The sequence below is a fragment of the Anopheles coustani genome, chromosome 2, assembly GCF_943734705.1.
Source record: "Anopheles coustani chromosome 2, idAnoCousDA_361_x.2, whole genome shotgun sequence".
NCBI classification, from domain to species: domain Eukaryota; kingdom Metazoa; phylum Arthropoda; class Insecta; order Diptera; family Culicidae; genus Anopheles; species Anopheles coustani.
Genome location: NC_071289.1, coordinates 59,566,023 through 59,582,766, shown reverse-complemented (window position 1 = coordinate 59,582,766; position 16,744 = coordinate 59,566,023). Strand labels below are relative to the sequence as shown.

Here is a 16,744-nt window from a genome sequence, read left to right as displayed (position 1 = left end):
GAGACAGCGTTCCCAGCGTTGACAAATGGGATATGAATGTATGCGATGATGAATGCGATTTGAAACTACCCGACACTACTTTGGTCAGGTGATGACAAATAGATTGACGCCGACATGAATGGGCCGTATAAATAGATTGGACAATAATAAAGGGTCATGAGAAAGAAACGACAAGGTAGAATAAACCTTTCAACAGGGAAGGGTAGACAATAAATTCAATCTGGATATTGCAAAATCACGAAGGTTTATGCAAACAGGTTTCGTTGGGTCGCTTACACGATGTAAATCATTAAACAGCAAATTTAGGATTTGTTCTATTGTGGTAGCCCAAAACATTTTGTTGTTGTAGCCCAGACCTAACGGAATTATTTTACATGAAGCACATAATTTCAGACGTTGATATTTAATTTATTTTAGTGATAATCGTTTTTATAAATCGATGAGCAAACACTCGGTTCGTGTGATTGTTTATTTGAATGCAAATATGTCTAAATTACCACCCATATCAGTATGACATGCTTAATATAGAGTTTGCGAGCACTGAATTAAAAAAATTAAAAAAATATAGAAGGTTAGAAGAAACAAAGGAAAATGGTATTCTGAAGATTGCATAAAATTGGTTGCTTAGAAGCAAAATAATAGTTTTATTTTTTTCCCATATAATTATTGAATTTTTATTTCCTCTGCCATGGCACTTATTACGTTTGCAGAAATTTTATGAAACGAATTAATTTTGTTTGAACATACGATTCTAAGATATGTTAATTTTGGTGATTTTTGGTTGCGGGGGGGGGGGGGGGGGGCAAACAAATTTCGAGGAAAAGAACGATGAAAAAACTGTATTTTATTTTTAAATATGGATGTAGTTTAGACAGCTTGATGTGTATGGTGAACAAATAATTAAATTGGGAAAAACAATTTATATTGCTGCAAAATATATTTCTAGGAGACAAATAGTACTACTCTTTAGGCAAAAACTAGTGCCAACGACAGCAACGGCGTGTCAAACCCCAGATGACGTGCAAAGGGGCAACGGTAATGAAGGTCGTAACAGCCATACGGGATTTGTATTTTAATTGGCTCGGCCCACTCATGACTTGGTTAAATATTCATTGCCATCTGCCAGCCGCATACACCTCGCTTTCATTCAATCAACGCTTATCTTATTCGACCGAACCATTCCTTGCATTGGTTTAAGCTGAAGCAAAGAGAAAAAAAAGACGAGCTTGAAAAGCACTCCCACCTTGTGAAATGGCAATGTCAATTAACTCAATCTACGCTGGAATTCGCTTCAACTCGCAGCGCACGAACCGGTCTCGATTGGCTGTGCCATCCGCTGCCGTTATCTTTGTTGAAACAACTGATTGCTCGTTTTATGCTGTTGCCACGTCTTGCAGTGCACGTGCCTTGCCCCTGCTCAGCTGGGGGAAAACCGACCCGTCCCTATCGACCGATGATTTCACTCGCTGTAACTGGATTTGAATCGTCTTTTCGTGGCCAACACCGATTTGCTCTCACCGACCGACCGACCGTCCGACCGGTTGAGTTTCCTCCAACGCCAACGCAAGGAGGAATCGGTTTCCCCAATCGACGATCGGCTGTGCGATTTCGCTGGAAATGTGCCCTGCAGCTGAACGGTATTATGCACATAGTGGAATGCGATGAATTAGCTGTTCGCCAGCATAGCTTCCGATTGATGCCAATTGATTGAATTTTCATCCATTCCGATTGCTCCTCCAAGCAGCGAGTAAATGTCAGTGAAGACAGCTGCTGATGGTGGTTTGATTCGCTTCCATCAAAGATAGTACCATTTCAATCAATCTAATCGTACGCCTGGCGTTAGTTGAAGAAAGCATACATTCCTGCGATCATTCGCTTGCATGCGTCTTAAAGTCCTCAACCTAATATTCTGAGATAAATGTATCAATCGATCCATTTTTGCAGCTAACGATTCTTCTCCTTCTTTTCGGGCTGTAATTAAATTCGAATCCCATTAACCAAACAGCGTAGAAGCGATTGTAATTCTCTGTTTCATAGTGGCAAAGTTCAAGCGTGATGACACACTGCAAATAATCTCAAGCCATACTTATTTACCACTGGGCGAAATATTTACCGGAAATGCTACACTCTTGACGCTGTAACGGCATCCGGAATGGTTGCTCTAACAAGCGATGTAATTAGCTATGTCTTGTGGTTTGACTGCTGCCCTTGCTGGATTCCCGGGAGCATTATCATCGGTTGGCGGTTTGTCATTAGTCAGCCAAGTTCAGCCATTCGAATACCGCGATGGTGGTTCGCGCAAAGCGCCATTGACGTACTCTTAATGGGACGGAAATATTGCGCGCTGTGCAAAGGGAATGAATAATAATTGTTTGACTCAATCGCACAGATAGCTGGTACGGTGATGGTGATGAGATGTTGATTACCGGAGCGGTGTGTATTGTTTTAACAAAAAGTGAAAGAAGCCTGTGAAGATACTTTTACGAAATAATGTACAAAAACAAGAGTCGCTTTTTGGCAGAATGTTATTCCGCTTACGAATGAATAAAATGTTTGTACGCATTAAAAGAAAAGCGTGTCTATAACTTCACGTACTTTTCCTTTCGGCGCAATAAGTAAATTAGATGGAACACTCAACTCGTGCAAGGAAATTCTTGACACTAAGTATGTGCTCGAGGACATACCCACCTTGTTGGGGGAAACGTGAAGCGTTGTCTTCGAACCCGTAAAGAGAGTTTCTAATTATGATTGCAGCGCCTTGATGACGATAATGATGATGAGCACAAACAAGCAAATTCTGACGATTCATGAAACTGGAGCCAAATTCTCGGAACTCCCACGGAAACCCGCTTTCCAGCAGATTTCCTGACGCCCGAGAATGGCAACAACCCCCGGGTGCGACGGTGGAGTAGGCATTATGCATTATCCGAAGTGCTCGTTTTTCACACTCCCACTCCTCTAACTCTAACCAGCTCTTTGATGATTAGATTATAGGGTAAGGAGAAAAATTTTAACTTCATTACGACATGATATTTGCATTTCCCTCCGAGCGAATAGCAGGGGCCGCCGGGGATGGTTCTGTGTGGAAGTAGCTCGTTTTATCACTCCTGAATGACAATAATCGGCCTCTCGGCTAAGCCGATGCAGAAAACGATCTGTCGCTAGAACTCATTAATCTTCACGAAGGGTAGGCTCCGAAGCCAATGATATGGCATTACCATTACCGCACTGTGCAGTCCCCTACAACATGGCACACCGCCAGCAGCGGCGTAACCGTACCGGAATGTCGCCCTAATAGAATCATTCTCCACGGTCTTCTCTTCTTCCATTGCAGACTCCAACGAGGCGAAGGCTGCGCACAGAAACTCATTAGGTCCATTACAAAGTCAATTTATAACTAAGAACAACACTAGGGTAATTAGTCAACGAGGAGGCCTAGCGGTGCTGCCGTGCAGCGTCACCATGACAACACCAGCCACTGTAAGTAAGTATTTTGTTAGTAACACGCTTTGGTTTGCTTCAGTTTTATGATTTAGTACTCCAAAGAAATATTGTAGTCTTTTTAAGTTTGAATAGATTTCTTTTTGCTTACACTTTTGTTTTAGCACCTTCGACATGTTGTTTGAAATATGAATTTTAAAAGCACAAACATGATGTCTTGATTTACGCCTTTATTGACATTGTGATAGTGAACGGCACCTAACATTGATACGATATCGGCACAAAGAAATTTTACCTAAAACAATCAAATGCCTATTGAGCTGGTTTGCTTTTAATTATACTTTTAACATGGTTTTTGGTATATAACGGTTAAGAGCTTTATATATCAAAAACCATGTTAAAAGCTGTTAAAATTATTGCATAATAACTGTTTATACTCATTAGACGATGCTGTTCGATTTTTCGTATCCTACCACGGTTTGATCCAACATGGGGTTTACGATTATTTCACTAGTTCAACCGGATAATAAAAGCTCTCTTTGTTTTAAAACCGCCCGAGAATTTCATTCCAGAGTGGTTCTATAGACGTTCCATGCGCGTCTTGAACGGTAAAACTGTGGTTGAAACATTCCTTCGTTAGCAAGTGAGTCTGAAAATCTGCTCAGATTGTCTGGAACGGATTTCTTTTATCTTTGGCTCTATTTCATTCCACCGACACCGGTCACGGATGGTTAAAAGTGGACGACATTTTCGTCCCGTTCTCCCGTGTCCAGTGCTCGGCTCATCGGTCGGAATGGATTGTGGTGGAGGATTTTCGCAAAGAAAAAAAAAAGATAAGACAACTTTACAAATAGTTCAAATGAAAGTTTTTAACCCTATTATCCCTCGTTTGTTCTCTGCTCTGATTTCGTTGTGTTTTCTTTTTGTTTCAAACCAATCTTTGCTATTGCTGGTTACTTCCAACACTTTGATCCTTGAGGTATTCTTAAGCTTCACACGGTTGAATGGCCGATTACTCAAGTTCTATTACTTTGATCTTAAAGAATAATTTTTTTTATCGAACCATACTGAACATTACGTATGACATACAATTCATGAATTTTCTCAGTTCTTCACTTTTGGGAGAGAGAACACGAACTCTAAAGGTAAAACATGGTACTCCAAAAGTGTTAAATTCAAACGACCATCTTGGTTACGTTTACTTTAAACACTTGAGCAAAATTCTCAATCGCAATAGCAAAACAATTCTCCATTCATTATGAAAGTTGTTTAAATGTGAAAGATAAGCTCATAAGTCGTAAGCTCCAATCCGTAAACCCTTCATCTCACAAGTAAACCATATTGCAGTAGTTTTTCAACGTGACCTTTTTGTGTCGAATTAGCTCCATTCTTCCTGGCATTCAAGTTCCTATCTCGAAAGCAAAAGATTAAGTTTATAAATTCATTTTTAACTCGAAAGGCTAGCATGTTGCTCTGTCGTATCGTACGGATGCTCCTGACAAGTTTTGTGAAAGACTGTCGGAGTTATTTTCGATTCGGTTTTTCGTTTCCTCTGCAGCTCCAATGTGTATAAATTTAATTTAAACTGCTCTTGGCATGCCTATTGCTGTCAAGTATGAGAAGAGTATATATAAATGAATTAGCTTCCATATGCTCTTGGACAACACTCTCAATTCTTTAAATTAAATAGTGCTGAATTTGTTTCACACAGCTCGAAAGGATACGTGAATCATGTTACTTATACCTGAACCAACACAAATCTCCCCAGAAACACTGGAAAAGTTATCTGAATAGAACATCTACACAATTTTTGTTCTTAACCTCATGTTCAAGTGATGTTCGAAAATAAACCCGCATTATTTTCTGTTCCGGGGCCCAATTTATTCTTATTTCATCGCATCCTTTCGTATTATTTCAAAATAAAACAAGAAAACAAAGTTAGATTTGTTTACCAAGAACCCGGGATTCATAAATAGCTTGTTTTGCAAAATCTGCAGGGAATTTTTAATAAATCCCTTGATGCCAGTTCCGTACGTCATAATCCTACTATAGTCTAGCCGAAAAGAATGGGCGAGCCGGTTTGTTTTCGTTATAAATATCGTGTTTTCATCATCGACTGTGGCAGATGAAAAAAAGACCAGTATTCTGAGAGTGTTTCACTTCCCGGTGGAAAGAGGGAAATGTTCGAAGAGAAAATATCCCTCGCACGTATCGTCGGTTCCGAAAAATGGTGTCCTTCCAACCGTTTTCGGTTGTTCAAATCGATTCAGGGGCGTCCAATGAAAATAGCCCGAAGAAGCACACAGCTCAGCAAAGTGAAAACATAAATACATCTCAAGTACCGTTTTTTTCGTTTTGCGTTATACCACATCCGCCATGGCTGATGTTACCGCTTCCAGTAGGATTGCAGGTGACCAACCACGTTCGATACTAGTACGACGTTCGTCGGGATCTACTTTTTCCTGGTCCTCGGTGACCATTTGACATTGTTTGCCAGCGAGCCGGAGGGAAAAATACCGGTGGGAAAACGATAATAAAGATAAAATTTAAAGTCTCTTGGCACGATTATGACATTTGACGTAACAAAATCAACAAGAGCCAAACGTGGAAGGAATGTTGCTACGGTAAAGTCAGCTTGTTTCCGGATGATACTGGTGTATCATAATCGAGCTGCCTTCGGAGGTGGTGGCAAGACATATTTTTCTGTTGATAGCACGATTGTTCAGACCCTTCTGAAAAAGCTGCGGGCAAAAGCTGATGAAGTGTGACAACGTGTCCTATCAATTTCTTGAGCAAGGAAGGGAAAGGATCGGATTGCGAGGGACCTAGAAGTAGGCATGATGTCTTCATCACTGAGGTTAGATTTTTGTGATTTACCGAGTTTTCATGTTATTGATTGAAGTTTCGAACAAGGCTTTTCTTTGTACGAAATGAATCCTTTTCAGCTAAAATTTAATTTACCATGCCAAGAGCCAACATGCAAAAAGTAGCAACCATGATACCGGCGATTGTGTTGAAAACTTCCGAAAACTCTTCATTCGAGAGGGCAGCAAACTGGAAAGTCTTCTCGGTATTTGTCCGCCCTTCCGATTGGTTCCATTTGCCGGCGAGGAAAGCGAATCGAATCCCATTCGTGGCGCAAAGTTTTCGAATAATTCGTTGCGCACGAAGAAGACGAAGAAAGGTTTCAAATTAATTTCAACTTTTCGCTTTCGGCCATCCTTTTTACGTCCCCAAGGGACGCGTTCGTGTTTGCGCAAGAAAGCGCAGAACAAAACATCGCCGGCTGGTGTCCCACGCCATCGGTTGTGGGTTGTTTGGTAGAATTTTTCGCAGGCAGGCAACATTTCGGAAGATTGCATTTCGGCCTGTCAAACTATGTCAAACGGGTTGCCGGTTCATGGCCACTCGAGAAAAGATTAGTTCATCGTATACGTCGTCGTTTTCGCCCGGGCACCCACGGCGTTGGACCGTGTTTATCCGAGACCTTCGAGAAACTCAATTGGGGCTCCGTTCCGACCGACGTTGGGGTTGGTTCGCGGGTGCCATTAGTTGTTGGGGAGGCATTTCTTTACTCTATTTTTATTTTTTCGGTTGTTGCGAAACTCAATTGTCCCCCACTCCCCTCGCCTCAGCCTTCAGCCAACATTCACCCACTCTTCCACTGGGAAGGTAACTGATTTTGAACATTTTATTGTATGCGGCAAGGTTCGATGAATTTTGCGCTACCGGGGTTTTTCCCCCGGAAATCTTGCCATCCGTTTCGGTTTTACTTTTTCCCCTACAGCCTTTCACAGTACCACCGGCCGATCTTTTCACCCAAAGTAGGCCTCTGTCGTCGAAAACGGCCCGATTGGCATACCGTTCGACCCGGCGAGCACTTGTGCCCAAAACGGCTCCAGCCCCGATCCCCGGCGCGAGCAATTACAACAAGTGAAAATTTAAGAATTTATTGCTAATTGAAATTTTATCCGACACTGCGTCCCGGGCCAAGAGCTGTGGGCCTGGCAAGGTTGGGTCCCGCGGGAAGATCTTGCTCACGGTTGGAAGAGGGAAGTAAACGGGCTACAGGTAAGGTGGCAAGGCTCAACTGTGGGGTTAGATGTTCTCTAGATGGCTTGTAAAATTCGACAAGTACGGTCAAGGGCCGTCCGGTTACACGGCGCGAAAATATTGGGCCGCCCAAGCCCCGGTATAGTTATTTTCTAATAGAACGAAAAAGGGTCGACTTCGGTTTCGGTTGAAATTAAATTTTTAGTCACTTAAATTTTGCCATTTGCCCACTTTTGCTTTCATTAGTGTTAGAAATGTTCCGTTATCTGCACCCGGTCCGTGTCCAGCCAGGTACTTGATCGCGTCTCGCACGCCGTGCGGCGCCATTTTTCTCTTTCCTCTCCCTCAGGTGTCCTGGTTTCGCCGGAAAGACTACCAGCTGCTGACGGTCGGCCTGTCGACGTACAGCAGCGACGATCGGTTTCTGGTGGAGCATACGCGGCACCTCGGCAACTGGGCGCTGCGGATAAAGAACGCCCGCAAGGAGGACGAAGGACTGTACGAGTGCCAAATTTCCACCCATCCACCCCAGTCGATATTTCTCGAGCTTAGGATCGTAGGTAAGTTGCAGCGATGGGAGCGATTGGGCGTTTGGGATTACAACGGGTGCGTTCGTTATTCCCATCTCCGGCATCCTGCCCCAAGTCCCGAAATAAAGGTCACCGAATGGACACCACCGCGTGGAATCTGGCGCAAAGAAATGCAATTTATATGCTAATTCGCGATGAATTATAAGTCACTCGGGAGCAACCGGAAGCTACCTGAAGCAGCGAGGGTTCGCACAGGTTGTTTTTCGCATCCGAAGTTGTTAAAAACGTCAAACTGCTGTACGCCGGATGAACATAGGCTTGAGCGCACGGTTCCCGTTTGTCGAGTTATCGAGTGTGGAATTTTCTTCACCAGGAATGACAGGCTCAAAGCTAAAAACGAGTCCTTCTTCGAACTGGCCAGCTATGAGGAATGATGTTTTATTCGTGCACTTAACCGTCAGGAAAAATAAAAACTTCCCCCGAAAACAACTCAACGACCCAACAACTCCTAGTGTTCTACGAAGCTTGATGCATTTCGATGGTCCTAGTTTCTTCATCTCATGCCTTTTTCCTCTTTCTTTCCAACCTTTACGGCCGAATTTCTTTTTCATGCCAAACAGAGGCGGTAGCAGAAATTCTCGAAGCGCCCGATTTGCATATAGACGAAGGATCAACACTGCGACTGGAATGCAAACTGAAACGTGCCACCGAAAGTCCGCTTTATGTCTTTTGGTAAGTATCGCATGGGTCGAGGTATTTGGTTTCTGTTTTTCCTTCCTTTACGATTTTTTTTCCCGCTATACTTCCCCAATCCCTGGAAGCCCTCACGCGCCTCGGTTGATCGGTTATGAAAGATTTATGGCCATCGAAGGGTGTTGCGGGCCGAGAAACAGCGCCCGGTGCTCCGGCGGTGAACGGAACGAAATAAATAAATATCCGTCAAGTGCCGAGCCCCGGGAGAAAAGCGGTCACTAGGAAGGAGCTCACGCAGCGCCGGAGCGGGGACAAAAAACCGACGAAACCACGGCGGTCTACGACGGGGGTTGGGGGGATTTCCACCGGCCTGCCAGTGAAGGCACAATTTATGACGAAATTTCACCAGCCTCGCTCGCTTTTTGATGTGGGCAAAGATGAAAAGGCGACCGGCTTTTATCAATAGCGAGCGGTCTATGATTCTGGTCCGGTGCTGCGGTATCCCCGTGGGAGGTTGGTAGAAATGGCATTTGGCGGTGAGGGATGGGAAGATTTTCTTCTTCCTATATTAGGTTACGGCTTCGCCCGCGTCCTTCACCTAACGCATTTTCGTATTCCGTTTTCCCGTTTGGGGACCCGGGGTCACTTTGACGTGACGGTATGCATCGTAATCATAAAACACGGCGCTCCTTCGGTAGCCCGGGCCGTCTTTCGTGGTCGAAAATATGCGAAACATCAATGGCGGCAGCGGTCGACGAGTGGATCGGAAGTCGAGAAAAATATGGGTCGCATCGCGAATGGAATGCACACCTCAATCGTTCGTTCGTTCGTTCGTTCGCTCGTGTGAAAGCAGATTTGGTCTCTGTGAACTTTGATGGAATGTGAATGAAATTCCTTTCTTAGACAAAGAGAAACATGAATGAGATCGAGGCTTATCCAAGGTAGGAAGTTTTGAAGAGTAAACAAAAAAAAAAGATGTTTGTTTGTGATTGAGCAACTGAGATAGAGTTGTCAAGTGGAAAGTCAATATGGGAATATGACATTTTTTTTATTGAACGTGAAAAAGAGTGATTTTAAAGCCCTCCATTTTATGTTCCAATTTCAAACAGACAAATTTATGAGAATGAACTGAATCAGATAAAATTTAGAATATGGTTAATATTTGACCTTTAATGCTGGTGAAAAAGATGAAGCCTTTTGCAACAAACATGTATAGATGAAGATCGAATATAAAACTTCAAACATTTTAGTATTATAGTAATGTAAATAATGTTCAAACCTAAAAAGTGTTTTAATATATACAAAGTATTGCATATATTACTTGATACTTAATTAAAAATTCATTTTAAGAAGTTTCTTCCTCTTCATTCGAATTTAAGGTGTTTAGCCATGATTCAGTTTTGTAACTAAGTTATTATGGATTACAAGTATCGTGACACTGGTTGTGCCGCTCGAAAGATTGACGGAAATAAGTGTTACATTTCCAGTTTTATACCAGGCAGGAACATAATAAAACACCCAAGTTGGTAATTATTTCGTCACGAGTTTCTTGTCTCGTGAATGAAACTGTAGAGAAGAAAATAAACTATAAACATCTGAGTTCTTCTCAGATAACAAAGTTTCTTCTCCTTAAACTTTATACTGCAATTTAAAACGAAACCAGAACGTTACAAACAGACCCCATTTTGAATCATTATTGTGTTGGTAATAAATTCATTGGGCATCGAATTCAACAACTCTTCTTTGATTATGTTACGGCCTTCAAAAGTAATTTTTTGTAAATCTTTGCCTCAAAAGATAGCTAAAATGAGAAACTAAAAATTTCGTTAAGGGTTCACACGATTCAATATCACTAGTTCTAAAATAGCGTTTACGAAACTTAATAGCCACGAAGGTTCAGTGATTCAAAGTATAACATTGAAATTAATGATGTACGATCTCTGTTGTGAGCGACTGTAAATTACGGGATCTCAAGAGCATAATCAGCTCAGCTCATAATATTCAAGCTGTTGTGTTTGCCTCAAAGTGTAAGCTTTTCTTTATGGCCACCTTTCGAGGATGAAATATGCTTTGATCTTTCACGGCCATTTTGTTTCCAGAAGCGATTTTCCGTTTCCATGGCGAAGTTTTGGGCCCGCGCCGAATGAAGACCATTACAACTCCATTAAAACACATTTATCTTCATCATAAATCAGCTTTATACGACCTGCCCCGGTGTACCAGTTTCTGGCGGTGGAGTTTGTGTGCCTTCAATTTTCCACCCTGGACAGCACAGGTAGATTTTTTTCCAACGCTCGGAAAACCCGGTCACATTTCAGCCAGCAAAATCACAAAACTGCACCTTCTCCCAAACGGATACCTTTACCTTTTAAAACTCCAAATTCGATTAGTTCGCATTCTTCGCATGGTTCGCCCGAGCTAATGTCCGGAAATTTGTATGGCCCGCCGAGTGAACGTTCGTCCGCCCCGCAAACACAGTAACACATACCTCCCCCCTGGCGCTCCGTAATCGTCCACCTGGAATGATGATGACTGCAGCGTTTTGCCAGCGTCAATATGGGGCGCGACGATTTATGAACGCGTATCAAATTTCAATCTCTTCCACTTCATTTATTATGCTGAGCAAAGTCGGGCGAGGACGAAAAAGGCGAGAAAAAAAGAAAAATTCACGTCCCGTACGCCGAACGTTGACAACGTCGACAAGAGCTTCCGTGTGGGGGATGTGTGACGGATAATATCGATAGGGCACAGCGCCAACCAGGGCGTATACTTTGGCGTTTGTTTTACTGGGCGTATACTTTTTTCTTCGGCTTGCAATTTTTCCTTCGTTCTCATAATTTCCCGTCCTTCACTTGGGCTTTCCCGAATGGCTTTTCTCACACGCGGCCGCTTTTTTTTCTCCCTCAGGTACCACGAAGATCGGATGGTGAACTACGACCAGGAGGATGGTGTGTCCGTGTCGAACAATAAGCTGTCCTCCAGCATCCTGACGGTGCGGAACGCGACGGCCCGGCACGGCGGTAACTACACCTGCGCCCCGGCCAACGCCCGCCAGTCGAGCGTTTACGTGCACGTGTTGAAAGGTAAGGTTTCCTATCCGGCGGTATTATTTTTCCTCTCACTCGTCGCATCCTGCCCGGCTTTGATTACGCCTCCCCACTTTAACCGTTGTGTGCATCGTTTGAGAACGCGCACTTTGCATTTTGCCCCAGCTCCCGAACGGACGGCCGAACAAACGTTGCAAAAATAGCATCGAATGAATGTATCCTCGAGAAACGTCTCTCACTCTCTCTCTCTCTCTCAACTTTCCACGTTCGTTCGTAGGGTGGAGGAAAGCGAAACTTTTTGTGTTTTCCTTTTTTTTGTGTTGCTCCACACCGCATTGTCAGAGCAGAAAACGGAAAAACCCGAAAAAGAGTCCAGAGAATACTTCAGTCGATTAGGAAAAGTATCCTTTTCAGCCAACGGTCATCAAAAGGTGGTACGAGGCCAAACCGGGAGGGAAATGGAAGGCAAATTCATAAATTCTACTACAACCCTGGCACACCGAGTGCCGACTCGCAACTCGCAACTCGGTTGGGAATAAAAGAGTGCTTGCTCCGGAAGGCTCAGGGGTTTTTTTTGGAATTGAAAGAAGGGAAAGAAGAAATATGGTTTGGGGAGAGAAAAAAAGTATGCTTGCGTCGGCCAAGAAGAACAACTCGGTTCGTGTGCAGCCAGGCTAGGGCTCGTGCTCCAACTGCTGGCCAGCAGCACCAGCAACAGCAGCAGCGAGCGAAGAAATTGCTTCGAGACTACTGCAATGCATCATTATCGGACACTTTGTGAAATATGAGCAGTGCAATAACATATGTTCGTTTGTAGCGACGTGGGTTTGGGTTCCGGCGCATCCGACGGGGACGGGGATTGAAGATTGATGAAGGTTCCACGGAAGGAATGGTGGGCCGCCGGGCAAACGAGAAGCGTGGTTTGAGAAGGAGTAGCTTTCCCCCCCCCCCCCACCCACCGAGGGCACACAAGCCGAGGGAGTGACACAAGAAAGGGGGCCGGGAAAAATAACACCAAACACTTTACCGAAAAATGAACGCTAAACATATGACGGCAACCCAAGTGTTGGCAAGAGTTTATTTTACGTTGTGTGCTAGTGTGTGTGTGTTTGTGTTTGTGTGTTGTTATTTTTCCTGCGCCTGTTTGCAAACTGTTTTCCACTGATTTTTTTTTCTCCGACGCTGAGAAACTTCCAAACGTGAGCAAAGGGCAAAGCGGCAGTAAAGATGAGGTTGGAAATAAATATACAATTTTCCTGTTCACATGCTCAGGCCGCTGCACGATGGGTGGTGGGGTAGGTGATGGAGGGTGAGGGGAGTGGAATGCCATCGCATGTCAAGCCGGTATGGAACGACCCATCCGGCGTTCCATACGGAAGAACGAAACGAAAGGCAGCGCAAGAGGAGCAGTGGGGGAGTAGTGAAGGAGGTGGCGAAAACATGCAATAGAAATTTAATTTCCTTTCACTTCCGTCCTCCGTGGGAAAAAAAACCCCCCGGGAAACTTTAGACGCCCATTCTGAGGAACGGCAAAAGGAAAAGTACGAAACAAAAATTGGTGAGAAAAGTGGCCCAAACGGATGCGATACGGGAGACTACATATCGCTTTCCACCGGCCTCAACTCCAGTGGTTCTCAACCCCTCCCCCCCCCATGGCCGATGCTGCCAAGTGGCACAAACGTGTGTCCGAAGTTTGCAATTTTGTTGCTTTCCGTTTTCCAAAGCCGCTTTCCAGGTTGGTAAGGTTGTTCAAACAACTCGCCGGAAAATTGTAGACCCACAAATGTCCCCAAATCTTTGTGAACGAAACGCAAACGAAAGTCACTCTCGGACGCCATGAGTTGCTCATTTCTTTCGTGCTGTAAACAAGCAAAAATTCTTTGCTAATGTTTTGCCCGAACATCACGACGCGGGTACTGCGAGGGGCAAGGGTGGAAAAACTTTTACCATCATCGGTCGCCAGCTAGATGGACACGGGCACATTTTCCGAAAATACCACTAGAGGTTGTGTCCGTTTCCCTTGGAATTACATAAATTTTGAAATCGGTAGGAATGCATGGGGACGAAAAATAAAAAAATCGGTTGGAAAAGCGGAAAACTTTTTCTTATATCACTCACCGAATTTGGGTAACCTAGGCTCGTGGCGAGATAAATCTTTTTTCGTTTCCCTACCTTCTCTATCTTTCCGTTTCAGCGTGAACAAGCGGTGATACAATTGTGAAACGAAAACCCCAAAGTATTATTCACGATCGGTCGGAAAGCGTGCATTGTGTGGGTCTTGTATCGCACCAGCGACTTTGGGGGAAGTTTAGCGGGAAAGTGGCCGCCCGTCGCTGGGCGATACTGATTTTTCGGTTCACGCGAGCGTCGACCGTAATTGATTTCCTGATGGGAAAATTCCTTTTGCATTAAACTTCGCCGACAGAGAGACGAACACGATACAACCTGCCTGCACTCTGTGGGCATCCAGCGGTGGCTTACGTGGCGATTCTGTGACCGGTTCACATGGAAATGGGAAAATGAAACCATTCTCTTAGTGTGTGGTAACTGGGGCAGCCCGCGGAAAAAGTAATAACTTTAAAATTCACTTTCCCTGTAAATGGATGCGAGTGGAAACGCAACCGACGGACGGTTGGACGGGGAGTCGAAACATTTGGCACGCCGCGGGGAAGTTTTAGCACATCACTAACTTTTCTTCCCTTTCCCACAGGGGGGAGTTTGTCGTCTCGTGTCCGTGGCTGATAAAGCGGCGTGCTGGGAAGTGAAGGAAAAGTTATTTTACACGTCCTACCCCCGACTAGGCGACCGAGGCTTTTCCCGGACATTACTTCTGGTGGTTTTGATTTGATATCACTTTTTTATGATTCGTTTGTTATTTCCTTCGGCATTTTTGCTAGACCCAGCTCACACAGCTTTCCCAGTGCCAGGACCGCCGGAGGAGGCTTTCCAAAAGAGCATCCCGGAGGAGGCACTATTTTATTCGCCCAGCTTGCGCCATCCATTTCGAATCAGAAGTTTCCCGTCGTAAATGGTGGTCTGTTGGTACGGTGGGCAGGAAATGGTTAGCGTATAGCGTTCCCGCACTGGGCAACTCTTTCTAGTGAAGTTTTTTGGAATACATTACTGCTGCCCCTGGCAGTCCGGGCGATTTATGTCCGTCGGAAGAGCAACGGAAACGAGAGAAAATGAATTTCATTAATGCATTTACGATTTTGCCCGATATTTGCCCGTCGGCTGTCGGTTGCACCGCGCCGGGGATGCCCGTTTGATTGCGAACGGATTATTGAAATGATTATGCTTGTGGGAAAAAGTTTCTGCACCCAACAGGGGAGTACATGTTCGGAGTTGAATTGTGTATTAGTTGCAGCAGTTTAAGCTGATCGTGCTGAAGCGATACGTACAAATGGGTTGTTGTTGAAATCCGGAAAGTTTCATTTATCTATCGGATGTGGGATTAAAGAAACAAATTAATAACTACCCATGCTAAATCAGTATGTTGTTGTATTAGACGATTGACGTGATTAAACATTTAAACCATGTTCACTCTTTTCAAATGTGTTTTGAAAAAACCTCTTTTAATGTGGCGGATCAATATACTCCGGGGCCCCATGTGGTGTTCAAACTGGAACCCTCCAGACATTCCTAGTATGCGAAATGTGTCTACACTAAAGATCAAAGTTGATTGTATTTGTTTTAAAAGAGCCCGTATTCCATCCATTTCATATTTCCATTCCACATGTTTGCATATTTTCAAAATTTTTATGTTTATTAATAAGAATAAATTCTAAAGGTAGTATGTAAATTCTAAAAATATACATGCAAAATGGTAAGAAATTTAATTTAAAAAAATGGTATAGTTTAACCCGCTTTTTTGTTATAATACCCCCATCGAATTTCAGATTCCATTTACAATAATTTCTATAAATTAATCCATAATATGTTTTTTATAGGTAATTCACTTTTTGGATGTCGTTGTACATATAACTTTAAGAAATCATCACATTCAGTAAAACAGTTTAAATAAGTTTCAAAAAAATTCGGACTATCCGAATCAGGTTTTTTTATTATGGCTTCTAAATTCTCAACCGGAACGACATAATAATTTTCCATTGGAAACTACTGTTTTTGTTACCTTTCGCTGTTCTATTTCTTATAACGAATGCAAATCTATTCTACTGTTAAAAGATAATTTACTGTTAAAAGATAAAGTTCAAATAGCTACCATGTGATATTTTGATTTTTAATGGTTACACAGTACATTTAAAATTGCTCTCCAATTATTAAACGCTTGAACATCTAGTAGGATTACAATTTACATTGGTAACAATGCACAGTTTTGCAAACATTTTTGTTTGCTTTCTGATGGTTTGTTTTCTGCAAATTATACTTGTCGGTTTTACTAATCTAGGTTAGAACCTTTAATTCCATCGGTTCTGTTGAAGAAAGACTAATACGCTTTAGTTTACAAAAATTTGTCAGAATTCAAATTTGTCAGAAGACAATCGTGTGACTTTTTCCATCTTTCAGAATCATAAAAGTGTTCTGAGAGGAATTTGTTTCAATTAATACAAATTTATTACGGCGAAAAAAAAAACGAGACGAGTGCTTGTTGATAAATAAATCTAGAATGAAATACAGCGTTTTACATCTCACCTAGCAACCGCGGCAGTGTATGCAGAACGTCAAGAATGATAGCCTACTGTAGAGTATTTGATGTTGAATCGCAAAACCCATAAGTGGCAACAGAAACGGGTTAGTAGAAAAAACATCACTTTCTAGGATCTACCAGAATGAAAGTTGTCTCATGGATGTTTGAAGTAGAGACGACCAGTTGAAAGGTACAGGATAAGGTAGGCTATGATCGCTTTTTCGCATCAGAAAACGAGCGCGAATCACAACAATCCTCGCAAAAGTATGTTTTCGATCGGAAAGCGATTTTCCCCTACTTTTACCTGCACCCCTCGACTGGTCGTGCCTACT

General features: G+C 43.2%; 1 protein-coding gene across 1 annotated transcript in view; it reads left to right on the top strand.

Moving 5' to 3' along the window:
* Nucleotides 1–16,744, top strand: part of LOC131264738 (uncharacterized) — a 44,220-nt gene that overhangs the window by 18,059 nt on the left and 9,417 nt on the right. The window contains exons 2-5 of the mRNA XM_058267007.1: nt 3,335–3,480; nt 7,844–8,054; nt 8,645–8,756; nt 11,625–11,800. Of these exons, the coding sequence (XP_058122990.1) occupies nt 3,335–3,480; nt 7,844–8,054; nt 8,645–8,756; nt 11,625–11,800 (645 nt within the window). The remainder of the gene's footprint in view (nt 1–3,334; nt 3,481–7,843; nt 8,055–8,644; nt 8,757–11,624; nt 11,801–16,744) is intronic.